This window comes from Agelaius tricolor, unplaced genomic scaffold (genome assembly GCF_023055355.1).
Source record: "Agelaius tricolor isolate 1412-34295 unplaced genomic scaffold, bAgeTri1.0.p SCAF_20, whole genome shotgun sequence".
Taxonomy (NCBI): Eukaryota; Metazoa; Chordata; class Aves; order Passeriformes; family Icteridae; genus Agelaius; species Agelaius tricolor.
The window spans coordinates 2,419,664-2,447,167 of record NW_027269280.1 but is presented as its reverse complement, the minus strand read 5'-3'; the positions used below and the strand labels follow the sequence as shown (position 1 = coordinate 2,447,167).

Here is a 27,504-nt window from a genome sequence, read left to right as displayed (position 1 = left end):
TGAAGGAAGGGATTTAATCCTCCCACAGCTGGGCAAAAAGCTGGAGCTGTTCACGCTGTAGCCATGGAGCAGCAGCACGCTCCAGGATGGAGCACAGAGTTGGGGAACACAAAGCTTCTGTCAAGGGGCGGGGAGGCCAGGAGAAAGGACTGCCGGGCCCAGTAAAAAGAATCCCCTCTTGCAGCCCATCATCCAGCTGAGGAATGGGCATTCTGCTCTTTCCAAAGGGAAGAATCGCTTCCTCCCACTCCCGCAAGGAAAAGCACCGCCTGAGGAGCACGGCCAGCTCCAGTCACCACCCAGCATGCCCTGACACAGGGAGGTCTCGAGCCCCGAAAGCTCACGGGGCTGTCCCTCAGCTATGATCAGTCACCGGCATTTGTTCTTTGAGGCTGCTGCGGGTCTCGCCCTCTTCTCCCTCAGGGATGGGAGACACCCCCGGGTAGCCCCTCACGCCCTCCCCACGGCCAGGCCCCGTCCGAGGCCACCGCACGGCAAAACCTCCACCGGGGGCCTCTGCCTTGAGCCGAATTCGGTGAAATTCAAGGCTGGGAGATGCGGTACCGGAGGAAGGGGGCCAGGACGGAGCTCTCCCGGGGGCTGGCTCCGGCCCCGAGCCATGACCGCCCCGAACGCTCCGGGTGCCGCGACCCGGCAGGGAGTGTGCTCCGTCCGTCCGTCCGTCCGTCCATCCGTCCCCGGCTGTCCCCGCGGGCACGGAGCGGTGCCTGCCGCCCGCAGCCCGCCAGCGCAGGGAGAGCCCGGCACCGGCCGTGCCACCACACGCCGGACCCCGCGTCCCTGCCGTGCGGTGCCGGGCGCTGCCATGGCCGCGGGGCCCTCCCGGTGACCGACTGCTCTATCGGGAAACTTTTACCGCCGCATCCCGGGGGAGGACGGACAGCCCGGCCCCGCTGAGGCCGCGGCAGCCTCCAGGTGCCGGCCGGGACCCGCCGCGGCCCGCGGGGGCCGTTCCGCGGTCCCGGGAGGGGCCCCCGCGCCGCACCGGCCCCTCTACAGAGCCGCAGCCGCCCCGCGGGCCCGGCCACCCCAGCTCAGCTCCCCTCAGGCCCGCCGCGGTTCCCGCCCCCGCCGAGGCACGGCCGGGCCATCCCGGGGGCCGCCAGGTGTCGGTGCTCGCCCCGCCGCCCCCCGCCCGCCCTCAGCGCCCCCCGCCACGCACCGACTGCTCCCGGCGCGGCGGCCGCGGCTCCCGCTGCTGCTGCTGCCGATGCCGCCGCGGCTCGGCGGCTGCCGTTGCCTACGGGTCGCTGCCTGCCGGCATGCCCGCGCGCCGCTGGCATAATCCCCGGCGCGGGCGGGCCGGGCGCGGGCAGCTCCTCGCCCGCCGGCGCTGCCGCGGCGCGGGGACGGCGGAGGCGGGGGAAGGCGAGGCGGGCGGGCCGCCGCAGCTGCGGGGGAGGAGGGAGCGGGGAAGGCGAAGAGCCCCGCGCCGGCACTGCCCCTGCCCTGCCGTGGCACGGCGGCCGCGCGGATTTATCCGCCCGCCGAGCGAGCCGAGCCCCGCGCACCGGCAGCACCGGGAGCCGCCACTTCCTTCCCCGCGCCGCTCCGCGCTCCCTCAGGCGAGCGGGCGGGGTGAGGGCGCCGCCTGGCGGCCGCGGTCAGGAGCGCGGGGCAGCGGGACCGCCCCGCCGTGAGGGGAAGGAGCGGGGAAAGAGCCGGGGAAGGAGCGGGGGAAGAGCCGGGGAAGAGCGAGCGGATGGTGCGGGGATCTCCGGGCTGGTACCGCCTTCCTCCGCTCCGGGCTCGTTCCCCCGCTCGCTGCCGGTAGCGGTGCCCGCAGCGAGGGTCACGAGGCTCACCGAGCCCCAGCCCGCGCTCTGCCCTCACCTGCCCCCGGAGCAGCTCTGGCGACTCCCCGAGTTTCACTCTCTGCAAAGCTCAGTAGGGAAAAATAAAAATCTCAAAAAGTTCAGCGATCGCTTTATGCAGAAACCTCAGGAAAAGACCCTGCGATTAAATTTACCGTGGCCTTTAAAACCTTTGTTGATTTCCTGCGGTTGTTTTTCATTCAGGATGCATCAGCAGAGCGCTTCTTCCCTCTCTGCAAAGTGCTCGCAGTTTGTTTGTAACTGCTCCCTGCATTGCCATTTAAGCTGTAGTCCACACTACAGCCTAAACCTATAAAACCTACAACTTCTTTAATTTGCTGTCTAGAGACGTGAACAAACAAATTTTATTTTCCAAAGTTTAAATCTGAGATCTGGAAGAGTTGAAATGTTTATTATCATAGAGAAAAGTATGCTTGGGAGTGTCTTGCGAGGGCAGACTGAGGGAGAGGAGAGCCTGGGGCTCCAGGCAGGAGCTTGTAGATCTGGAAAGGCGATAAACACCAACATAGCTGGGAGGTGTCAGGTGAGAACACAAGAGGAAGATGACTAAAGTCCTCCACAGAGGAAGCTAAAGCCTCTCTGGTTATCTGGAAATCCTTATGTGTCCTCAAAGAGAGAACAAGGCAATTTTCTGGTGTTAAGGGGAAGTTGAAAGGGGATTAAAAACAAAAGGACAATGTCCAGCAAAGGGCAGGGCCGGCAGGCACTGAGCCTCCCTGTGTCCCAGTTTCTGGTGCTTTGGGTCTGATTTTCAGGAGCACTGAGCATTCAGGCCTCCCACTGATTTAATCTGGAACTGCAGAGCCTCTGCCCCTCTGATGAATCAGGCCAAAGGCACCACACGGAACAGGTCACACAGATAGCTGGGAAGGTTGGCCTAGAAGTTTACTCAAAGCAACACTTTTTTCCCCCCCTTCAGTGTTATAATAGAACAGAAATAGCCTAAAGAGCTCCGACAGATGGAGGAGGACTTTTGATTAAAAAATAAATTCTGACTCACAATTCAGTTTTCTGGATGTAATAAAAAAGAGTCCATGAATATGAATAGTGCTGGAGAGAATGGAGATGAAGGGAGGTTACAAGGAGAGGCAGTGAAAGAGCTGAGCTGATTTACCTACTTGCCTCTAATGTCTGTCAGGAAAATTCTTTGGTTTTGCTGTAGCACTGATGAAAGAAAACAAGACCATTACTGGACTCATGAATTGTTCCTGTGATGGATTCCTTGGAAAAATCCTGCTGGCTGACTGATATTTCTGAAGAATGCTTTAAAACTGTACCTGTTAATAACAGAATAGTAGGAAAACTGCAGCTGAATCGAGTTATATAGGGAAGAAAAGATTATTTTTTCCACCCCTCACCCCTTCTAAGTAAAAATTACCAGTGAGAACATGGAATGCCATCAGAATTGTACATCTGTTTGTGGAGACTGAGAATACATTGGAGCAACTCCTCTCCAAGCATTCAGACCCAATTTCTGCATTTTAGAGTAGAGGAGAAAACGAGAAGCTCCCATCCTTGACTTCTCCCCAGCTCTGATCTTGCACTGGGAGTACCCACAGGGTTGCAAAAACTACAGAATTTCTGAAAAGACCATGCATGGGTTGGACAATTCCTCATCAAATATCTTAAACCACAGCACTCTAATTTTAGAATCAGACCTTCTCAAGCTTCCTTTATGACAGCTATTCTGGCCCTGTAATCACATCATTGGTGGCCAAACATCTTGAACAAGGACAGAATTTGAAACACACAATATGATTAAAACCTACATTATCTCTGATGTAATATCCCAGAGCCTATTACTGTACTTGGGCAGGAGGAAAGAATCTAATTAAACATTTATTTAATATTAAAATACAAACCAAAATATCAATGTTGGACAGTAATGCAACAACATGTCAACTGGCAAATACGTATTTTTTTCACCAAGAAAAATTAATTTCTGTTCACAAAGACATGAAATGTACACGAACAGAACACTGGCACAAAACCCAGCCTGGCACAGGGAACCAGTAACTTCAGGGAAGGAGTTCCAGTCCTGGAGTGTCAGCTGGAGCTGAGCTGTTCCCTGGGAGGCAGGAGGCTGCTGCCAGGTGGATCCTGGCACTCACAGTATCAAAACACCCCTCATGGGACTGCTGGGAGGCTTCACATCCACCAGAGAAGGATGTGCCCGCCCCAGGCAGCCACGGTGCAAGTGTTGCTCACAGTTCTGTCCCAAGGACAAACACCCATGGTCAAGGTTTAAATGAAAAGGATTTACCACACAACAGTGGTTCTCTCCAGCACAGGTAACTCATGTTGCTTTTTGTATTAAAGTCCAAAATCTCCTCTTGGCTAAGGAGGTATTTACATCACACCATAAATATTTATAAAATGGTGGAGGAAAACCAAGTGCAAAAGGGTAACACTACCATTTTTTTTTCTGAAAACAAGCTGCCTTTTAGTTTCTTATTATAAATTGAATATCACTATTTAAAAATAATTAATATTTCTAAAAATATTACAATACAGGATAAACATTGATTTCTCAGGTGTAACAAAATACGTTTAAAATAGAGGTGGCTGTTTGAAGTACAAAATATTGCTGTTTGTAAAGGGTAACATGGTTGCAAAACTACTTTTCAGGGTTTATAAAAATACAAAACAATTTGCATTTACTGAGTGCATCATTATATATTAGTGCAAAAAAAAAACTATATTTGCAGTCAAGAACTGTCAAAGATTTGCAGAGGTTCTCAAAACATGAAATCTTTTCAGAGTCATTCGTATTAACCCCAAATCTCTGTTAATTCTTTCCAAACGATCTTCCAGGGCTTCCTAAAAGGAGGAGTTAAAAGAAAGAACAAAAAGCATTAATAATGTATCATGAAATCCAATGATCCTTCTAAAATTAGGAAACTGCTATCATTCCTATATTCCTGGTATCTCTTTTGAGGCCTTAGGTGCATTGTTATCACCCAAAAACCAGAGCCAGACCCACAAACTTGTCATGTTATTTTTATGTATTTTTTGGCTTTTTTAACACATGACTTACAAAACTCCATGAGAGAAACCTGACAAGAATTAGGACAGGCTGATAATTAGGAATATTAGGCATATTTAGGAAATAAGCATATTTAGGAAACAGTTGACCACTGTAATGAGTGGCAGTATTGATTTACTGGAATGCACTTTTAATTTCAAATTGATAAATTGGTAACACACCCTGGGATCACAATTCAGGAAATGCTGACATTGAAGGCTTTGCAGAGACCTCTATAAGATAACTTTGAGACTTGTTTTTCTTAAAAGAGTCTGCAGAGTTTTCCACAGACAGCGCTTCCCTGTATTCCACCTAAACCAGTTATTTTTACCTTCTTACTTTGTGCTTTCAAGGAGACAATATCCAACCAAACAAAAACTAAACCTTTCCATTTCCCCTACAGCACAACACCCTCTCTGCAGCTTCAGGGATCTATTTCATAGTCACTGCATTTTGTTAATGCATTGCCTTTCTCTCCCTCTCAGTTTTAGCACAAGAACAGACTATTCTTGCAGTAATTTGGCAAAATGCATCCCATGTACAAAAAATAGAAGATATTAAATAATATAAAAACCAATATAAAAATTCCCACAGTAATCACACTCACTACCCAGAGGATCTTTCCTCTACATTATGTATTCTCAGTTGTGGAAGAACAGAAGAGAACAGTAATACAGAGAAGCTTTTTCACCTGATTTAGTCTTGCTTGCAAGGTCATTCTTCCACCAGAACAAGGGATTCGGCTGAGTGCAGCCTCAATCTAATAACAGAAAACACTTCAGCTGTAAATTAGTTTCAAGAGCCAATATGAGCCTTCCTAAGTCCTCTTACAGAAGGAGAGGTGAGGTGTATGGATCACAGCTACATGGAGAGTTTTGTTCTTTAACACCATAATACTGTGCCAACCCCCACCCACACTGGGTTTGTTACAGGGACTCTCCTTTTTAAATTCTCCTTTAATGAATTTAGGGACAGGGAAGGACAATGGCACATTCCTGATGTGACACTGAAGTTGTGGATGAATTTCAGCCACACATTCCATGGATAAAAGGCTCCATATCCCTCACCTCTCAGAGAACAATTACTATTTGTCACAACTTGAAAACAAAAATAATCTTTGCCTGTTGCTTTTCGTGAGTCAGCTCATCAAAAAGCCTCTCAGTTTCAGCCAGAGTGGGAATCCTTGCTGTGTACTTGAAGTCTTCCTCACAAGGTGATTGCACGGCCTCGTGTCTCTGGCTCCTCTCCTCCCAAGCTGCTGCTGCTTTCTTCATTCCATTACTGACAGATTCAGTACAGGGGCTCTGCCTGACACCTGAATGCTGCCTTCCTAGCAACAGAACAATTGAATAGTTTTATTTGTTTTGTAATTATCTGGGAAATTGTTACACAGGACAGAAAAAGAAACTAATGGCAGCATGAGCAGTGTGGTTTTGGCAGTGCATGAGCCAAGGAGAGGGCAGAGCAAAGCCTCAGTCCTTGCCTTGAACAGCTTCCCAAAGGAATGCAAAGCATTTGTATGGGTCATCTTTAGGGGATCTTTGAAACACAGCATATTTTATGGTTAACAACCAGATTCCTGTGTTGTACTAATTAGGAATTACTTTTACTGGTACATTTCTAAGTACCACCAAGCTGACTGGTTGTCATGCAAACACCAGTCTAAGTAAGAGCATGGATAAAACCAAAAAGCAGAACATGGTGACAAGGACTACCTAAGTGAGAAAAGATCAACCATTTCAAAAAACCTGAAACAACTGGTTTTATTAGTTACTCTTTGCTGTCCATAATGCAATGTTTAGCAATAGGATTTTATTAGCATGACTCAGTGTGTACATCTTAATATAGACCCCACTAAGATATGCATTGGATAACTGAGTTAAGCACAGGAAAATGTATTGCCCTTCTTTCTCAATTTAATTATTTTTCTTGTTCCACTGTGTTTGTGCACGCACACATATACATAAAAATAAAATTCTGTATGAATAGGATTTCTCTGTCTACAGGAATAAGGCAAGATTTAGAGGATTTTTAAAAGTTGGACTTCACAGAGTAAAGAGTCAGCTTTCTAGTTAAGCAGCTACTACCACTGTGGAAAGAATTGTGGTACAAAAATAAAGAACAGTTCTCCACTTTGACAGATTACCTTCTACATCATCTAGTGACTGAAACTGGAGCCTTTTCCTTGGATTATTGTGCTGTAAAGTAGAAGCAGCACCAGTTTCCAGGTCATCTAGAAGTATATCAAACCTACAGAGCAGGAAGCACACAGCAATTACTTGTTAGCAGTCATGTACCAAGCAATACATTCTTTTCTACTTTTTCACCTTTTGGTTGAATAAACAATTTTTTTTTAGAAGAAGATTAAGTCTTCTAAATCCTGTTCAATCATTCTACATTTTCTTTGCCAGATTTTAAAAAGCACAACTTAGCTTTATATTCAGAAATCTTCACAACTTATTTTCAAGGATATTTAATGAACAAGAAACAGCAGCATGAAGCCTGGATAAACATCCTGCTGCTCTAAAAATGATCAGAACACAACTGTATTCACCAGACTCTTACCTTGTCACTGAGTTTTCATTTCTGCTGAGCAAATGGCTGAATCCAGGAGAGAGGTTTTCCTTTGGAGATCGTTTTGGGCTGTATGTCACAGACACTGGTGCCAGCATTATCTCTCTTCTTGCTGCAAAAGACAAAGCATGTTTATGTACCTCAAAGTCCCCAGTGCAGTACCTCCCACTCGTGTGCTTGCAGCTCCAAACAGTGCTCTTCAAAGCTGGCTGCATGTTTATCTCCATTAGATGAGAAGTGCATCACAACATGCAAAAATGAAAATAAACTTAGAACCCTCACGTATTCTGTGATTACAGACATGACTTTTTCAGACTGCCAGAACAATGCAGAAACCCTGTCCCTATTTTTCCATTTTCTAGAGCAGCCTTTCATGATTTGATTCTGCCTTTTGAGGGACACAAAGCAAAGCTGAGCAAGGCACTGACTGGGAGTGTTGGATTTCCTGTTGGCAGGAGGAAGGGACGATGACCTCTGGCCAGAGGGGGAGCTGAACCGTTTGGGTCTGTGCTGGTCTCTCCCTTTCTCTGGAGATCTGCTTGCAACCAAAGAAGGTTCAACAAACCCCACAGTCTGACGTCGAGTTGATGGTTCTAATGAAAAGAAAAAAAAAGTTCTCTTATTAATCAATCTTTTTCAGCACAAGAATTCACAAATATTCCCCTGAACTGAGCTTTTTATCCCTCACATCAACGTTATTTGTGCTGTTCTGCTCAATCTCTCTTTCCTACTCAGAACATGAAATTCATGTTTCATTTAACTCATGAAAATGGATCTCTGCAGTGTGTGAGAGAGAAATTATGCTGAGTAACACAGTTGAACAGAGAAACAGTGGAAATCAGGGCAAAAGCATCTTCTGGGAAAGGCTGAAGGACCTGCCTGAGGCCCAGAATACAAGATTTTCAGACAGACTCAGTGTTTTCTCTAAATCAGCATTGTTACAGCTCAGGGCAGTCCCAGTCCCTCAGTTCCATTCCCATAAACACCATGGAAACTGAAATGGATTTACAGCAGCCAGACCTTGTTAGGACTCCATTAACTGTTTATAAATACTGAGATATTCAGAGAAAAGGACACATTAACTAATCTCAGCTTGAGACCTAACAGTAACCTCTGCATTCCCCCTATTCTAAACAAATCACTAAGATATCTAACTTTGAATTTTCTTAAGAGAACCCCACAAGTTTGCATGCCAAAACCTTTTTTATCCCAGCACTGAAGCCTGGTGGACTTGAATGCTGAGAATAGCAAAGGCAAAAGACATGCAAACAGAGAAAAGCCAGTAAAGACATGTTCAGGAATATAAAAATAAGAGTTACTAGCTGGTGCATCTTCTTTTTCTGTCTGTGTACCCCAATCTTTAAGGGTTTTTCCTTCTTCAAGTTCTTTAAAGGCTTTTATAATTGGTGCTTCAGACATCTCATTTTCTTTCTTTCCTATTGTGTTGGTTGAAGAGTCTTCCTGTGAGGAGTCTTTCTCAGGAGGAGAATGGTGCCTTGAATAATATGAGGTGGTGGAAGGAAAAAAAAAATCAAGTATTTTATTTTATTTCATATACACAAACAGGAACAGAATAAACAAAAAGCATGGAGAAATTTAGTTCAGATTTTAGTTTAGTTCAGGTTTCAGAAACCAACTCACCTAGAAGGAATATAGGTTTCTTCCAGCCTGTTGTCTTTGGGGCTCTCCTGGCCCTCCAAAGGCTGCCCAGTGAAAATGGAATATTCAGCTCCTGGTATCAACCACTTTCTCCTGCTGACATCAGGAGTTCCCAACTTGCTGTGGGAATAAAAAGCTTCAAAATTATTAAAGGCTTTGGAGTTTGGGAGGGGGGTTTATGTTTGTTTCTGTTTTGTTTTTAAAGAAAAACCTGTGATTTATTCCAGTAAACAGAAACAAATATACAATAAACTCGTAAATACTGTGGGAAAAGTAACTGCTTTTAAAAACATGCTTGCAAGGTAAAAATAGAATATTTGGGGGGAAAAAAAGCCATATGTTGAGGTTTCAGTCTAAATTACACAATCTGCTCAGAATGCAGAGCTCCACAAAGATCTTCGTGTAATTTAATGCTGCTTACTCAGACCCAGGTTTGGGTTGCAAGTAGATCTCAACTAATTAAATGAAAACATTTGGTGGAGATTACTGCAGTAGTTCAGAGCATCTGATCCCAGCTTTCCTTTGGACAACAATTATTAGAAAAATAAAAAAGAAAAAACAAAAAACAAGAAAAAGCCAGCGTTGATAACCTGAGAGTGACAAATATCAACTAGTAAGTATCAATTAGTAGACCATTATCCTGAGATATCAAAAGAAAAATGTGATTTCTATACACAGGAAAGCAGATAATTAGGAAAAAAAGGGGACTTGTTTACCCAAGCTATGAACTAGAGGCACTATTGTGTAAATCTTCCTGCTGGGCATTCAATTGGAATGAGGCTTCCCTTGAGCCTCTGGGATCACTTAGGGACAGATTAACTTCTAAATCCATACTGGCTCTCACATCCCCCCTCCCTGATTGATGAACAGGGTCTGCCATGTCCAGGCCTTCCTGTTTTCTGTTCATTGTTGACAGGGCTGGTTCATAAATATTAAAAGAGCTCTAAACAGAAATCTGTGTCTTTAATATATTAATACATACATATTTCTGTCCTCATAATCACCAAAATCCTAATCTCCCCAAGATACTCCTGTTCCACACATCCCAATGGACACCCCCAAACCACATTAATTGTCATTAATGTGGGCTCCAGAGCATCAGTGCTGAAATGGGAGACACTGACCAGGCCAAAAGTAACAAAAACCAGAGGGGGGACAAAGCTTTTCAGGCCTTTAAAATGGGGTAAAAACCCCTCAAACAAACAAAAGCAGAGCACAGATCAACTTGACTTTCCTTAACATAAATCCCAATTCAAACCAGAGTGTTCATTCTAACTGAACTTCCCCTCTGCTCTCAGGTTACCTGTACAAATTCTATTTAGAACCACAGTGAGCAGGAATCAGCCTTTCAAACCAGTGACACACAAGGAAAACCTCCAATGCCTAACTGGGCTATCAGGTGAATTCCCAAGATCTTTGTGGAGCTGGGAGTTCAGCTGAGACCCAGCAAACACTGCTTTGTGAGGAGCAGGCACAGCTGGCCAAGGCAGAGATGCATTGCAGAGTATTCACTTGGGTTTCAGAATTTCTTGGCATATCCAACCTCTGGATTACATCACGTGTGTTCAATCCAGTTCAGCCCATGGACTGACCTCATCTTGATCCATTTTTAGCCAAAACATGTCCAAAGCTATTCTAAAACCCATTGTTTTCATGTCTTCATGTTCACTTACTTGGCACAAGAGGTTCTTAAACGATTTTCACTTATATGGCGAAGTTTCAGGGCATTTTCGTGTTCCACCTGCTTGAGCTGAGCTTCAAGTTTTAAAATTGTCCTTAAAAAGATGCATTAGGAGATGATTTAAATGGCATAAAATAAACATCATCTTTCTTAGGAGTTTAGCTCATTTTATTCAGATATTCTGGATGAAGCAGGAGAACAAGAGCAACTGCTGCATTTCTGTCTATGCATCTCTATCTAAATATGGATATAAATATGTATTTGAATTTGAAGTTAAATAAATCAGGTAAATCTGGCCAGAAAGACAGGACCAGACAACACTGCTGATGAAGCAGAGAAGTAGAAAAAAATGCATATCCTAAATTAATGAGATTTTTAGTTTGTAGCAGTAGCATGAAGCAACATGAAATGCTTCATAAAATGTGATTAAACTTGAAAGATCTACAGCCCTCACACTCTGGGAGCAGACATTTAGCCCACAGTTTGTATTTCATATTGTTAAAACAATAATAAGTTTCACAGTTACCTTTTCAAATCAGAAATCTCTGTGTTGGCATCCAGCAATTTGTTTTCAGTTGTATTTAATGAATCCTACGAGGACACAAAGAAAAATGTAAAAAGTCCAGAAACTGCAGAAGTGCATTAAATAAAACCCAAGTAACTCCACATCAGTCTTGGAAACAACACATCAATTACACCTTCCTAGTGCAAAGGGTCCATTAAATTTCTGCAGCTTTGACTTTGCAGTATTTTTGCTGCCTATGACTGGAAAATAACAAATTCCAGTTTCCTTCCTTTTCCCTCCAGGACTCCAAAGAAGAAAGTTACCAGTAAAGATAAATATGGATCTTTCTGTTTGAGCTTTTTCAAGATATTTCAGTTAATTCATCTGGAATATTATCAGAAAGTTTGCATGTTTAGGTTTTTAATTATCCACTGTGTGCCTACCTTTACTCTTTCATGTTCTTTTCCAAGGGATTCGTATTCTCCTAAGAGCTAAAACAAAACAAAAGAACACCAACCCACAGTGAGACCACAGTCAATTAACAGTTTTGTTGGCTGCTGTAAAATCATCTCAACAGCTTGGCTAACACATGCAGAAGCACTACAGGGGATACAAAATGTACTTTAATAGTATTTGTTAACTTCTTCTTATCAACATCTTCCAATTGGAACAAAAAGTTATAGACAGGACAGGAGGAGACAGAGCTACTTATAGAATGTATTTCTAATTTTCAAATTATTTGTCTCTAAAGAAACTGAATGAATGAACCAGTTAGATTCCTCAGAGACTTTAAAAGTGAATTTGTCTTTTGAAATTTCAATTGTAAAAAAGAAGTTAAAGCATGAAGTAGCTTTTCCAGCTAATACCCATTCTGCCAGTCCATTTAAACATTCCATAAAGCTCTTCCTAAACAATCAGAGGAGCAATTCCTTAGATTCAGACTAAAACCACACACAATGAACAGTTTTAGCAAGTTGGGATGAGCTATGAAAAGTTTAGTCCATCTCCAACAAGCTTAAGAGAGGAAAAATTACTTTGTAAAATTTAATGTAGTATCTTCAACCTAGAGTAATAAAATTCCTGAGACAAACTATTGCAAGGGTTACCACATCAAGTCTACATTTGCTGCCTTAAATAATTGCTTTTAAATATCTTTTAGGTCCACAGTGCCCTCCAACACCCAGCCTAGGAAGGAGTCAGCTGAGGAATTTCTGTTTTCTTGTTGTGCCTTAACACTTCCCAGCTGTAGACTCAGAGTATTTTTCACACCTGGACTTGCTGCCACCCCCCTGCCAACACCAAAGTCCATTTCCTTACTCACATTTTGAAACATTTTGTTTTCTTCCTGGAGCCTTGTGTTTTTATTGTCAGATAACTTGTAAGCCTTCTCAAAGGCCTCCTCCAGCTCCCTGAGGCGGGACTGCAGGCGGCTGATGGTGTTGTCCTTCTCCTTGTGGCTCGTGCGCATCTCCTCCAGCCGCTCCTGCAGCGCCTTGGAATTGTCACTGAGGGCATAGAAACGCTCCCTCCAATCTGCCTGCAGGACAGCAAACATCCTTTACAGTGTTTAAAACAGCCTTTTTTCCTGGCAGATTAATTATTTCTAAGATTATTTTTAATTTCAATGAATTATCTTGAAATCGCCCGCACAGAAAACAAGGATACACCTGTACATGAACTAAACAAGATTTTTGCTCATTTCTTTGACTTGGAAAGAATGAAAATGAAGATTAAACCCACCCAAAATGTATTTATTGTATAGGATTTTAAATGTCTAGAGGTGAAGCCTCCAATCCATCTGATAGACTTACTTCCCAGCATAGAAAAATGCCTATAGAAGGTGGAATTAATCTCTGCAGGTCTAACTCTGATGACAAAGTTCAACTGTCATGACAAAGTGTCCTGGGTTTTGACTAATAATAATTACCTGGCTAATAATTAATTAATTAATTAGAATAATAATTAATGCAGGTATGCATTAATTTATGCACAAGCAAACAGGTCTGCCCTAGCTAGAAAAACAGCAAATATACCTAAAGAGAGTTTTTTTGCCCCAGCATGAGATTTCTTTTATCACCAATCAAGTAAGAAAGTAATTAAAACAAAATAAATAAAGAAAGAAAATTAAAGAGGAATGGGACAAACACATCACAGTATTTCACTCTTAGACTTGGTTTGATCCCTGCTAACCTGAAAAAAGTTCACAAGCAACAGTGATGATGATTCAAGTAGGGAATCCTAAGAAACTCAGGTAGGAAAGTCACTGTGTAACATGTGGGCTGATGTTATAGATTAAGGGAAAGGTTTTAAGGTTAAAAATAAAAAGAGAGAAGTATGGAAACACTGATCAACTGATTAATGAAAAAGTTAATACTTTTACCTTTTCACTTAAAAACAACTTGGTTTAAGAACAGATACTTACCACTTGCTTTTCTAGTTGATTATTCTTACTTTCAAGGGCTTTTATGTGAGCACTTGCTTCATTCAGAGCTGAATCTAACTGGTCACACCTGTTTGGAACATAGAGATTACACCAAGCTCTTGAAATCTACACATAATAAACCTACATTTTATAGCCTTTTTTCCTTCCTCAAGCATCCCCACAAATTTTGGTGCCCAGTCTGTGATCTCCTCCCACATTTTTCAGCCCCACCAGTGTCTCTGCTCAGAAGGGCTGTGGTGGACTGGGATGAGAAGGAAACTGGAATTCATAAATTTTGTGCAGTATTTCAGCTGTCTAAATGTGCAATATGTGTTTTAACTGTCAATAATTACACAGAAATCACATCAATATTCTCTGTACAGCAAACACTCAAGCTGTAGATAATGGAATGCACAGCTGGGGCACCCAGACTCCAGGGTAAAGGCAGCAATGAACTCAGGACTGCTCCTGTGAGACCTGTGGCTGTGACATGGAAGGTACAGGAGGATGATGTTCACCAGCATGACAGGAGAGCAGAATCTTCCCAACAAAAATCAAAATCATTCCATTACAAACTGCTCAGAGTACCTCTGCCTGCCAGCCAGTCCTGAGGGAAGCTTGCACTGGCTCCAGGAAAAAACAGGTCAAACAAGAACTGTGGTCCAAAGACCACATTTACTGTCTAACAATAGTGAGCTGATCTCCACAGAAACATGGAATAGTTCAAGTTGGAAGGGACCTTAAAGCTCATCCAGTTCCAACCCCCCTGCCAAGAGCAGGGACATCTTCCACAAGATGAGGCAGCTCAGGGCCCTGCCCAACTCCTTAACCAGGGATGGGGCAGCCACAACTTAGCAACTGCATTAAATAATGCAAAGTTTATATTTAAGAGGGAAATGTTAGTATCACAGATACATGAAATCTTCAGAACTGAAGAGGGACATAAACTGTTCGAGACATTGCAAACAAGGCTACTCAGTCTTGAAAATACACAGAGCACCACCTAAAGAGAAAGACAGGAAGGACAAACAGTACCTGTCAGCAAGGCTCTGATTGATTTGCTTCAGCTCCTCAGATGCAGCAGTTCTGTGGCTGGACTCCAGCTGCTGTTTCAAGCTCTGGATCTCACAGTCATAGTAAGCTCGTAGATCAGCGATGTGTCGGGCGTGCTTTTCCCTCAGGCTCTGCCTAATCCTGTTTTCAATATAAGAATTTTAGAGAATTCCAGCCATGCACACAATCATGTGGATTAATTTGTGGATTCTGGATTCATTTGGACATAATGAACTCAGCACAGAGATGTCCCTTACAAAACTCTATTTGCATTGAACCTAAAGCAAAGACAGCTTTGTCATCTAAGGCAGAGAAGTCTTCGCATTAATAGAGATAAATATTATGATTATTATATACAAATTTATACAAACTAATATACAGGTATATAAGTATATACAGGTATATATGATTATTATATACAAACACAAAATAAAGCTTTACTTTTTACAAGCCCTCATACATGGAAGATATGCCCTGTCTGCTTGTCCAGTGTAAATCATCAGAGCTTCAACAGTGAATGGAGGATTTTTATTTTACCTAAGCACAGTAAATTCTGTGCTTCTCTGCATTTGATTCTAGAGTAAAAAAAAACCCTCCCCAGAACTTTGAAATTCTCTGCCTAAATGAACTCCCTCACACAGCCTATGAGAAAGGATTTATTTTTATTTTTATGTATAAAGAGACACAACCAAGAAAACTCACATATTTTGTTTGGCTCACTACCATTGTTTCGTTCCTTTCATGAAAGTACCAAACTTTTGACTTTTAAAAAAGAAAAAATTACTTACTTAGACATTACCACAGGATCTTCAAGAGATGCCACTGAAAGGCTGTAATCTGGCAAAGTGCTGTCAGCACACTGAGTAAGAGAAGATGGAGTTAGAGTCAGAGTTTCCTCCTCCTCAGCGTTGACAGAATGATCATTGTCAGCATCCCTGTGAGCCACTGGGAAGGGAGACCTGGCCCTGTTTTCACTCTGGAATGGGTGATTTCTCCATAGGTCCAAGTGCACAGCCCTGCTGCTGGCAGGGTGTGTTGGAGAATCATCCAGCTGAGGTGAATGACTTGTCTGTGAAAAAGAGTCTGTGTCACAATGACTTGGAAATCCGGGCTCTGCCATAGAGTCTGGAGAAAAGGGAGCAGAGTCTGCAGGAGTCCTGAAAAAACAGAGTCCCTGGTTCTGCTGGCCTGGCTTCATATGCAGGGTCGGGTCCAACGTCAAGATCTAGGAAATAAGTTACAATGCTAAAAAATTGTGATTTAACTCCATTTACAAGAACAAGATTTATCTCAAGGCATCAGTAAACCATAGAACATACTGCAGGTATTATACTGAATATTATTACAATCATTTGGAAGTGACAAATAAAATGTCAGTTCTGCAACACTGAAATGACAATACACATTCCCAATAACTGCAACTTGAGTTTCTGAGTTTCCATTAATAAAGGACATATCCAAGATCTGTAGCTTTCTAGAAAACCTCTGAAATTTCAGTTATGCAGCCTGGAAGATTATGATGTCTGCCTGTGTGTTGAAACAATAACTTTGCAGGGTTACAAAAGCACTTCATCAATTACCTAAACAGTACACACAGCAGCCACCATTCCTGAGTTATGTCCAGGACTGAGAGCTATATAAAAAATAGACATGAGAAAGAATCATTTCCACAAGCTGTGCCTGTTCTGTTCCATGGGTGGAACAAACCCTGGTGCTGCAGTTCCAGGTGCAGCTCAGCAGCTGCAGCCCCAGCAGCAGCGGATCCGTCCCTGCGGCATCCTCAAGGTTGTGCAGCAAAGGTGCTTCTCTGCTCAGGCTGTTCTTAGAGGTTCTCCAAGCTGGATCCTTTCCCAAGCTGCTCAAATTGCTGTTCCAGCACAACACTGGAGGTGGCAGCAGGGGCCAAGCCGTGTGAAACATGCCCAGCACATCCTCAACTGATCCGTGAAGTAAAGAAATTGATGTTACCTCTGGTGGGTGGCTTGGCTGGGAAGAAGGCGTAAAACTCTGGTCTGGCAGCTGCTGGTTTTCCCTTTGTCTTTTATGATAAATATCCTTCAGTGATGACAACTTCCTTTCATCAGCAGAAGACAACTTCAACAGGCAAAATTGCTACATTACTTCTTCTGAACACAATCCTCCACCCCCAACAAAGATAAGCGAGTTCTGGGGTGGGTTTAGCTAATAAAGCAGCTCAGAGCACACAGCTTCACTCAAGCTAAAAAAGGGTTTTTAACAAGGCACATACACCTTTAACATACTAATTAGTCACTGCTCATCTCCTATACACAGCTCCTTTTGAATGACAAAAGGTCAGTAAATTTCAAGGGAGGTTAGTGGGGTGCAGGAATAATCCCAGTCTCTCTTATAAGAGACTGAGATAACAAAAGAGTTCTTTCCATCACAGGCAAACAGCAAAGACAAAAAGCAACTACATAATAACTTTTAAACATGTACAAAGTTTACCTGAACTGGTGATACTTTTGTGGAGAAGACATCAGGCAAGTCACTTCCAAAATTCTCTGGTAAAGTGTGATACATCTCCTTTTCATCTAACTTCCAGTATGAAAGTCCTGATGAAAAAAAAATACCAGAAGAAAATTAATTCTACAGATGTCAAGCTGGCAGCTCTAGAACAGGAATCCAAAACCCATTAGTAAAATGTTATTTGGTCAGTAACAAGAATGGTACATTAGTTATTTGCATTTACTGCTCAAGGATGTCATTAGAGCATTTATTACCAGGCCAGCAGTTAGAAAAATCTCAATGCAAAGCACAGGCAACATAACCAGTCTCACATCATCCAGCACCAGGGATAAAAGCTATAAATCAGTTCAAATACACAGATTTGGTGTTCAAGGGGCAAATCCTCATTTACCATGAACTTACATTTCTAATGATTCCAGTATAGCACTTAAAACTGGCACCACCCAAGGAACAATCCCAGGCAGGCACCTGATATTACAAACTCTTCACTTTGTGCAGCACTCTGCAGCATGCAAAGACAAACTACCAGGACTAAGAGGGATGGCACAAGAGGAACAGACACAGCCTCAATCCCACTCCAGTCTCTTAAATGTGTCCCTCTCTCAGTGGCTTGTGAAGAAGCAACAATTATACAGAGTTTGCAGGGCTGCATCTCTGTGCCCCTGCTTGTTACTGAAATGAATCCACCCTGTTATGATCAAAATACGTGAATTAGTTTGTCTGGCTTTGATTAAAAACCCCAATAACCACAACCCCCAAACCCATGCAAATCCACCACCAACCACCCCTCACATACACCCCCAAAAGCACAAAGCCAAGCCTTACCAAAACACCAAAAAGCAACCCTCCCCCCAAATTAAAGAATCACCAGGTTACACACTGCATTATTCTGTTCCTGTCTATTTACACAGTTAGAGAATCATATGGAATCTATATGATTCTATAACTGTGTAAACAGACAAGAAAGAATAATGCAGTGTGTAAAGAAATTCTGCCTCTATTACCATCAACTCCTGTAATTACAACACCATTGATGCTAATGTTTCATATCCTACCATATTAACATTAATTCCATTATGAAACAGCTTTAAACACAAGGTTCAGCTTTGAAATGCTGAGAAATTTGGAAAAACATCCCAACTGCTGCACGTCCTACATCTGCCAGCAGCAATACACAGGAGCTGCCATCAGTTTGAAAACAGAAGCAAGAAACAGAATTAATGCTATAGCAAAGCCTGTCAGTGCTTAAATCCTCCTCACTTCCCTGAAGTTACTGGGGATGCATTCCAGTAAGAGTTTTAAAAATGAGAATTTAAAAGAAAGGGAATTTAAGCACAAGAAATTAACTATACCTGAAGCTTCTGACACTACAGAATTTGGACTTTCCTTGGGTTGATTGAGGTAAAAAGTGTATGGTGGCAAAGCAGCATCAGTAAGGTTTGTCTAAAATTACAATGGAAAAACAAATTCAGAAGGAAAAACCACAAGGTAAGGGAAAAAAAAAAACAAAACAAAGGTACAATGTTTAAAATTGCATGTAAATGTTATTAGACTTTTTAAGCAAAGAGATTATATAGAATTATATAGCATGATCCAAACCTACAGCACTTATATTGAGGGTAATCATAGCCAAAAGTGGAACTAAGCTAATCCACATAATTAAACTGGTATTTCCTAAAACATGTGCCTGTGTTTTTGTCCTGAGCAAAGTGGTTAATGCCTTAACACACAAAGAATCCTGTGTGCCAGAAGAGGAATCACCAGCTGAAATCAAAGATCCTTTAAAAATTACAGGGCACAATAAACTGCCATGACCTGAAGCCTCAGCTGACAGTGTGGCCTAATCTCTAGAAGGAGAGAACATGTGCCACTCAGGGAGGGGTTAAGACAAAAATTAGGCAATGAATAAAATAAACCAAAATAGCTCCGTGCCTAAGTATGGAATGATCCAGGAAGTAAACTATGCCCACATGAAATTTAAATATGTGAATGGGAACTCAAATGCTTAAAATATGAAAGTATATGCTGAATGAGAACATGCTGTAACTCTGAAAAAATACCAGTCACAAGAATAGCATTAGAAAAACATAATGAAATACAAAGAGACTTACATTCTCAAGTGGTAATCTCTTCACTCTCTCATTTTCTTGCATAGAGTTCACACATCCTTCATCTGCAGTTACTCTTTTTGGTTGGGTTTGTTTCAACTTTTGTGCCCATGACGTTAAAGATTTACTAGATAGTAAGAAACACACACATATATTTAGGGGAAATTCCTCAAAGTGTATCTCCAACAGCTAAACACTGGAGATGCAGACCTGTATCACTCAGAAACATCAGGCTAAATAAATATATTTATCTATCAAGCAGCAGAACATCCAGAGGTTCCATTCAACTCAGACATGCCCCCAGTGACCACCAGCTTTTACTGAACGGGGATTGTCTATAATAAATTACCATCATTAGAAAGTTTATCACTTACTTGGCTTTTTTCCCACATTGATGCTCTTCATCACCTTTATGCTCCAACCCAGTAGGAAAAACCAAGCTCTCTCTCCTTCCTGATGAAGGATTCTCCTGTGTGGTTGTTGCTGGGAGTTCTCCTTGGTTCTGAAGGCGGCCCCCGTGCAGCCCCGGCGCGGGGGGAGGCTGGGCCGAGCAGGGCGCGGCCGGGGCAGGGCTCAGCTCCGCCGTGGACAGGGAGCCGTAGCCGCTGTTGGCGGAGGGCTCGCTGCTCACGGAGCCCTCCGTGCCCGCACATTCCCGCTGCAGCCCCGAGGCCTCGGCCGGGCTCTCCCCCTCTCCGGATCCCAGGCGGCTCCCCAGGCTCGCCTGCTCCTCGAACGCCTCCGAGCACATCCCCATGGGGCCCGGCAGGGAGGGCACAGCCCCGCTCCCGGCCCGGGTGCTGCTGCTCTGTAACCTCACCAGCTGCTTTAGCTCATCCTGAATCAGCTGCACGGGGGGAGGAAAAGGCACAACTCCCATCAGATCCTGCCAGAAGTCACATTCCTGTTTAGATGCATCTTCTATTTGTGTTATTAGCGGGAGATTTAGAGTATTTATTCCATATAACTCCAAGTTTTCATGTGCAGACATCTCATGCATAAAGTAGATAAATACATACTGTGCATAACAGTAAATATAAATAAAACAGTAAAAATAACAGTAAAATGTCCATGGGAACAATCCTGAATTCCATGCAGTGAATTACGAGTCTCAGTAGTCATTTATTCATGTAAAAAACATGCATGAATGTATTCACTAATTGCCCTCAGAACTACAGTTACCTACCAACCAGCTAAGGAAATACAAACTACCCAGGTGTTGGGCTAAATTTAGGTCTGAAACACTTTTTCACTTGGATACACATTTTTAAAGATTGCAAGGATGCTTTGATGGAAGAATTAACCATTACTCTTATCATGAGAATAGGAATAATGTACCTCTGCAAGATTATTGCATAAAACTTGGCTTTAAAAAACCCAATTTGGATATTATGCTGTTAGGTTCATATGGTACAAAGTTCTACCTTTTGATTGTTCTGGTGGCTGATGGAGTGGAGCAAACCCAAAACTGCATCACTGGATTTAACAGGTCACCTGCTCTTTAGCCTACAAGACTTATTTCAGTACATTAGGTCAGTCATTTCTGAAGTTCTAAGTTTTACAGCTGTGCTCTGGAAATACTGAAACAGCTCTGAGAAATAATTCATGCTTTTGCCAAGGGCTGTGAAGAGATTTCACATTTGTGCCTGTGGCCAGCACTTCTGCAGAGTCCAGCTGAGATTCCTGAACTGCAGGAGCACACAACTCTTGCACATGACAGGACAGAGCACAGAATTGTTTTCAAGAATATATTTCAAACTAATTCCCTCAGGAAAGGAAGAAGGAAAAAACTTGCAATAATTTTAAGAACATGGAACTCATGTTTTTTCACAGAACTACAGTACATTACTCACATGTGAATAGCAACTGGAGAGAACAAATTGAACAAAAATGATTTGTTCTCTCAAAGTAAGAAATAAAAAAGAATATTTAATTTCAGAGGAACCTACATGTAATGCTAGTCAGGATCAAGCCTCAGATTTTTTATTAACTTGCAATAGAACAAACAACTGAATTTCAGTTCAGCCTTTCCCTGCCAAAAATAACAAACAAACAAAAAACTTGGGATGAAGTTTCCTTCCACTACAAAGTTTTGTGTTCTGCTAATGATTTCAATCATGACTGCAGCAATCATTTATATTTCAATTTTGTAATCCAGCTGTCAGGAAGGTAGGGAAGGGAGAAAAGAAGGGAAAGAACAGAACTGGAGTGGGGGGAGAGAAGATCAGATTCACTGCTGACATTCAATCTTTGTCATTCCCTGTGCAGGAAAAGTGAAAGGCTCCTATTCCAATTAAATTGCATTTTTACTTCTTTTTGCATAGTCAAAAATAACTGCAAGAGATGGAAAAAAATGGAAAAATAAGATGTACGTTCTACAGTTTTGGGATTGTAATTTTGGTTTTAAAATCTCTTTGATAAAGTCTGATCATGGGATGATCCAGCTTGTCCCTGGCACAGTTTTTTTTTTTTTGTATAGATCACATAAGCCAAGGGCTGCCCCCACTGATTCCAAAAGGAATTCAAGGGTTTTTATCCCTGTTCTCACAAGGATGGAGATTTTAATACACTTGGTCTTGAAACCCAGCATGGAGCAAAACTTATCTCAGAGATGTGAGAGTGCTGATCCAGTACCTTGCTTTTCTACCACAAAAAGCAGATGATGATGATTATTATTATTATTATTATTATTATTATTATTATGTCTTTTTATTACTCTCACTAGAATGTGCTGAGCTGCCTGTGTTTCAGTGTTTTCCCTGGATCACTGGCACACCAGGCTAAGTTTGGAACAGCCCCATCTGTTTTATTTAATGCATAAAATAGCTCAGTTCTAGCTGTTGATTTTGCATTTAGTGTGGCACCCCATGCAGTGAGAAAGCCCTGCTGACACCACACCCTCAGCTCTTCCAGAGGTAACCTTTCCTATTAAAAAAAGACAAAAACCAGCAAAGCCAACACAATGGATTAGTAGGGACTATGATCAGCAACGAGTGAATCAAACCACTACAGTAGGAGGAAGGAAAAACAAGGGAAAGGAAACAGGAAAAGAACAAGATGGGAGAGGGGGGCAGGTGAGGCAGAGAAACAGGAGATAGGATAAAAGGACAGTACCTCTTGGAAATTCAGTTCAGGAACTGCTGATTACTACTAGTGTGGAGGGCATCAGGAAAGGGAAGGGAAAAACAGCAACCAAAATGATGAAGAAATTAAGCATTATATATTTATAGTTTTTATTGTCTGTTATATATACATATACATTGCTTTGTTCTAATGGATAAACAGGGTTTAGCAAAGATATGAACCTTCACATGGATTGTTTTCCATTCTTAGAAAGGAAACTGTTTAACTGAAGGTGAAATTGGTGTTCAGCTATTACAGTGATGCTTTTCCTGGGCTATATACTCTCTGGATGAGGGGATGATAAATTGTATAACATTTTTTTAATGAAAAGAAAGCTATATTGGCTCAAAATTAGAAATCATACAGTCTAACAGTTCATAAAAACCTTGTACCTACAAAATCACATTATCAGGTGAGCATTCTGAACCAAATGTTTGCGAAAACAAAATAACTGAAAACAAATAATCCACAAATCACTCCTGAAATGGTTCCTAACAGTTACTTTGTTAATTAACCAAGGCTGTCTCAAATATGCTCCCTTTAAACAGCACTCCAGTCATCCACTTCCATTAACTGCCTCTCTGCATTGTTTTGGAGGGAGAAAAAAAATCATTCAGCTTTATCTAGCTCCATGAGCAGTCATCACTTACTTGGATTTGGTGGTGGAACTGCTCTTGCTGGGCATTTATTTGTTCCTGGCATTGTTTTTCTACCAGTCTCAGTAGCTGTATCCACCTTGTCTGTTAAATCACAAAGTGAAATAATTAAAGCACAGAAATATTGCACCTCTTACCTTTTTCTCTGGCTACAAATAGCTTTGCAATCCTATCCAACACCTATTATGGTGTTGGCATAATCCAAAGTTGAGTAACAGCACTGTGGCTGCCCACCCCACAGCACATTCAGCCCCCACCATGCCAATCAGTGGAAACTAAAAGTAGGAACAGCTGCCAGCAAAGAACACTCAGATTCTGGAAAGGTTGATTCCAGTTCCATGAATTACAGGCAATTCTAAAATTGATAATTAACCCCCCTTCTGTCCATCCACTTCAGTAAGAAACTCCTCCCCTCAGCAATCCAGCTAAAGGCCAGGATGCATAATTATGTCATGGAAACTAAGAGATAATTTTTTTTTAAAAATCAAATACACAGCATTCCTGAAAGATGGCAAAATCTGATGTTTAAAAACTATTGGATGCTAATGTTTCTGGAGCCTGGTGCTTGAAGCACAGGGCACGGGACACACACATCAATATTCTGTTCCTGGAGGTGTTAAAGGGAACCCAAATTAAGCATCTGTCAACACACACTTGGATGGATCCCAGCCAGGGAGCTCAAAAATCTGCAAGAACAAACCCATGGTGTGCAAAACTGATGCTCCTTATGATAACCAAATGCACTGATAAAATTTAAAATACAAAGGACAAAAAACATTCCAAAAAGAATTCTGGAGAATTAGTTCATTGAAACTACATCATTATTTTTGCATTGGTTTAAATCTGGAAAGAAACTAATCACCTACACATCTTTACACATGGATTATATAAATAAGTCAAGCAAAACAGAACCCTTTTTAAAAAAAGCCCTTCTAATTTTTAGGATAATTTCAGACCAGTTTGATGTGATACAGTTTTAATGGTTTACATTTTTCAGTTCAAGAACTTCCTATCTTTATTGTAACTTTGGGAAAAAAAAATGTTCAGATCCATATTATATTACAATATATATTATTAATATAATTTTGTTATATGATTAAACACCAAGATATAAAGACAAATTATTGTAAAACACTGAAATAAAATTGCAGTTAAATCCAGCCAGGTGATTAGTTCATTTGTTGTAAAGGATCTGTCCCAACATTAGGAATAAACCCAGATCTTGCTGCTGAATTGTATCATTAGATTCGTCTGCCAAAATGCAAAGCAAATACGTTAATATCACTTTTAAAAAAGAAAATTTAATATCAAATACCTCACAGTTCCTCACAATTTCTGAGTTAGCATGTCCAATGTTCTGGATATCTTGCATAAAGGAGGCAAGCAGCTCAACAGAACCAGGCTTTAATGAGGACCTGGTATTCCCTGAGTAACCAGAAACTCCACTGGGGTTGGATGAGGGATGTCTAGAGAAACACAAGGAAAACAGCTCCATTATTTATTGTGTCAGGTGTGCAACACAGTGGCCCAAACAATACCCTACCTATGCCATGCTGCCAGAATTATACACTCAATTTAGGACTCTCATCGTGCTGAAATAAGAATTTCACCTTAATACCAATATTACTGTGAAGGCATGCTAACTAAGCAGAACCACAATAATGAGAGTATTTGTTAGTGATTCCTTCAGCACATTACCTGTTAGAATTCAAGTTGCAGACACAGCTCTGGGTGTTTCTGCCATCAGAGTCTGCAGAGCACAAAGGGGTTTCTTGTACAGAATTCACCACATTGCTGTTTTCCATATCTCAGTCCCAGGTAAGACATTACCCTGAAAGCAGAGAGAAATAAACATCACTCTCTTTATTTAAAAAAAACATTTGACTTTATTATATGAAGAAATAGAATTGGAACTGGAGAGACAGTTGTTTCAGCTAAACCATCCCAGAAAGTGCAAATATTCCACAGCCAGACTCCTCCTTCTCCTGGGCCAGCCCTGCAGGCAGGGGCTGCTCACTCAGCCTTGAGCTCCAAGGATTCCCAACACATCCAGACTGGCTGGAGAGGAGGCTGAATGCAAAACACTCCAGGTAAAACCGTGGTCTCAGGGTCTGATTGGTTGTTTTCTTTAAATGTGGGGCTCCACAGACCATGTGCAAGGTGTGAAATCTCCTATTATCAGTGTATTTAGATGTGATTGAGGATCTGAACCTTCACTAGAAGAAACACACTCACCAAAAATAATAAAACTGAGATCAGCTGACTTAGAGTGGGGTCGACCAATTCTGCCATTTCTGAGCGTAATGCTTGGCTTACTTTTTTCACAGATTCCTTGTTTCACTGTTATTATGTAACATTAAATCAGAAAGCTTAAAAATTGAGCTACATTTCTGATCAATTAATAAAACAACAAAAAAAGGAGTCAAACAGGAATCCCACAGTGGTTGAAAACAGCAGCTGGTTAACTGAAAGCATCATAAATAAATAAATAGACAACACTTGGGCTTACAGCACTCACAGCAGACTGGCTGTGGAGAGACTAAAATATTCTTCACTTTCTAGTGAAAGTTTGCATACTTTCACTAAGAAAACCCTTGAAATAATTAATTAACCAGTTCTTACATAGGGCATATTCAGCATGTTGTAGACCCTGGTGAATTCAGCCTGTGTTCTAACACTGAAGAGAAACCTTATGATCATTCCATGGATGGAGAGTAAAAAGAGACATTAAGAAATATCATCTTGGTAGTCTGGTAACGCTAAGAATAAATTCCTGCTGCCTTAAAGAAGAATAACACCTCCAAAGCACAACCATTCCTCTTTACAGGGCTGATGAGTTTTACAGATTCATTATTTGCAAGTTCTTGGAGATATATCTCCAATAATTTCAGAAGTATAAAATATTTTTACCAGAAGGAAACGGATGGACAACTGCCCTATTTTCCTCTGTTTTACTGGAGCCTGCTTGGCTTTAGCAGAAATGTTTTCTGGGTACTCACTCACTATCTCCTCTGGGTAGGGCTGAAAATGCCAGAATTGGAAGGAAGTTATCACAGACACACACATCCCTCTGGCAGAGCTTTGTGGGATAAAGAAAAGAAGAAAAAAAAACAGGGCTTTCTTCATTTTCTAGAGGCCAGAAGCCTGCAAAACTTGGAGGTTGTCATAGCTGACAGCTACGGCTGAGGCTGGGAGTGTCACTGAGCAGGGGACGGGGGCTGCATCAGTCACCCCCAATCCCCAGGATGCAATCATGGGTGGCCTATCTCGGCAGCACAGCAAATGGGTGGGACTTAGCTGCGACACGGGCTCGTTTCATAACCTCATTAGAAGTCTGCTCTCGATAAAAAAAAATATTAGCGAGCTGTAACTGCGCTGCGGGAGCGCTGTCACCCATGGATCGCACAGCACAGCGCGGCCCTTACACGGCCACGCAGCGGCAGAAAGGGGCACGGATGGGAAAATACAAGCGGCGAGGTGTTTGTAACTCAGAAATATCGGCGCTGATTTTGAGCAAACGCCGACACGCAGCCCGTGAGGTTCTGCAGCGCTTCCTGAGCCAGAGCCGACTCCTCCAGACCCCTCAGCGGTGCCAGGGCGGCTCGGTGCCCGCCGCCAGGCCCCACCTCCCTACGAACCTTGAGGGACCCTCAGAGGTCGCAACCAGTGCGGGGCTGCAGCGCCTTCAGGAGCCGCCCGGGCCTCGAGGGCTCAGGGACCCTTCTACCACGTCCGCTCCCTCGGGGCCGCCTCCCGTCAGTCCGTAACCCCCTCCCCGGCTCCGCGTGCGCCCCGTCCGCTCGCCAGCGCCGCGCTCGCCCCGCGGTGCCCGGGCCCCTCACAAGTCACCCCTCACATGTCACCCTCACTCAGCGCGGCCCCTCCACGGCCCCGTCCCTTCACCAGCGCCCCCGCAGCAGCTCCGCCGCCCCGCCCAGCTCAGGCCAAGCCCCGCCCCCGCGCTCTCATTGGGCGGCCGCTCCTCGCGCTCTGCGATGTTGACAGCGCCGCCGCCTCCGACTGGTTGCATCGCCCGTCACTCTGCGGGAAAGGGGCGGAGCGCTGGGGGCGGCCTCGCGGCTCCAGGATGGGGCGCAGGGACCCGGCCAAGCGCGGCGGCGCTGCCCCCGCCGGCTGCCCGCGGGCCCGCTCGGTTCATACCCGCATCGCTGAGAGCCCACGGCGCCCGGCAGCCACCTCCTCCCGCGGCCGTGAAGCGACGAACAGGCGCGGCCCTGCACCGGCCGCCCGGCGAGTGGCGGCCGGGAGTTTCGAACGTGGGGACGGGCGTAGAGGGCGCTCCGCACTGAGCCCGGCCCTGTGATTGGCCGCCTCGAGCGCGCGCCTCCCGCGCT

At 43.2% G+C, this 27,504-nt stretch overlaps 2 protein-coding genes across 16 annotated transcripts in view; both read right to left on the bottom strand.

The window, feature by feature from the left end:
- The window catches only part of PITPNM2 (phosphatidylinositol transfer protein membrane associated 2), a 126,272-nt gene extending 124,702 nt beyond the window's left edge, over positions 1–1,570 (bottom strand). For 2 of the 4 annotated variants that reach the window (XM_071445019.1, XM_071445018.1), the window contains exon 1: positions 1,184–1,570. The gene's annotated coding sequence lies outside the window, so the exon portion shown is untranslated. The remainder of the gene's footprint in view (positions 1–1,183) is intronic. The other 2 variants (XM_071445020.1, XM_071445021.1) reach the window with 2 other exon arrangements.
- A 2,112-nt stretch (positions 1,571–3,682) lies between these two features.
- On the bottom strand, positions 3,683–27,459 carry MPHOSPH9 (M-phase phosphoprotein 9). 12 transcript variants are annotated; one of them, XM_071445000.1, is made up of 24 exons: positions 27,311–27,457; positions 24,848–24,980; positions 24,465–24,615; positions 23,144–23,233; positions 19,745–20,217; positions 19,374–19,497; positions 18,615–18,705; positions 17,242–17,348; positions 16,744–16,869; positions 15,564–16,000; positions 14,758–14,916; positions 13,723–13,810; positions 12,622–12,837; positions 11,744–11,791; positions 11,322–11,386; positions 10,788–10,889; positions 9,097–9,234; positions 8,775–8,950; positions 7,884–8,048; positions 7,447–7,567; positions 7,028–7,131; positions 6,003–6,211; positions 5,573–5,641; positions 3,683–4,676 (listed from the first exon to the last, which is right to left on the bottom strand). In XM_071445000.1, the coding sequence occupies exons 2-24, from the start codon at positions 24,952–24,954 to the stop codon at positions 4,575–4,577; spliced, it is 3,468 nt and encodes a 1,155-aa protein (XP_071301101.1). In that variant the 5' UTR covers positions 24,955–24,980; positions 27,311–27,457; the 3' UTR covers positions 3,683–4,574. The 12 variants fall into 12 exon arrangements, 11 of the variants coding, with proteins under 11 accessions (XP_071301101.1, XP_071301106.1, XP_071301103.1 ...); XM_071445005.1 differs by having other exon boundaries at positions 15,564–15,844; XM_071445002.1 differs by lacking the exon at positions 27,311–27,457 and adding an exon at positions 27,006–27,072.
- Positions 27,460–27,504: the final 45 nt, after the last annotated feature.

Coding starts and splice junctions, on each gene's coding strand:
- MPHOSPH9 (XM_071445000.1), bottom strand. CDS start 24,954: ATGGAAAACAGCAATGTGGTGAATTCTGTACAAGAAACCCCTTTGTGC. Junction 16,001..16,743: donor AGCCAAGCCACCCACCAGAG/GTAACATCAATT, acceptor CTTATTTCCTAG/ATCTTGACGTTGGACCCGAC. Junction 8,049..8,774: donor AAAAGAAGATGCACCAGCTA/GTAACTCTTATT, acceptor TCTTTTCATTAG/AACCATCAACTCGACGTCAG.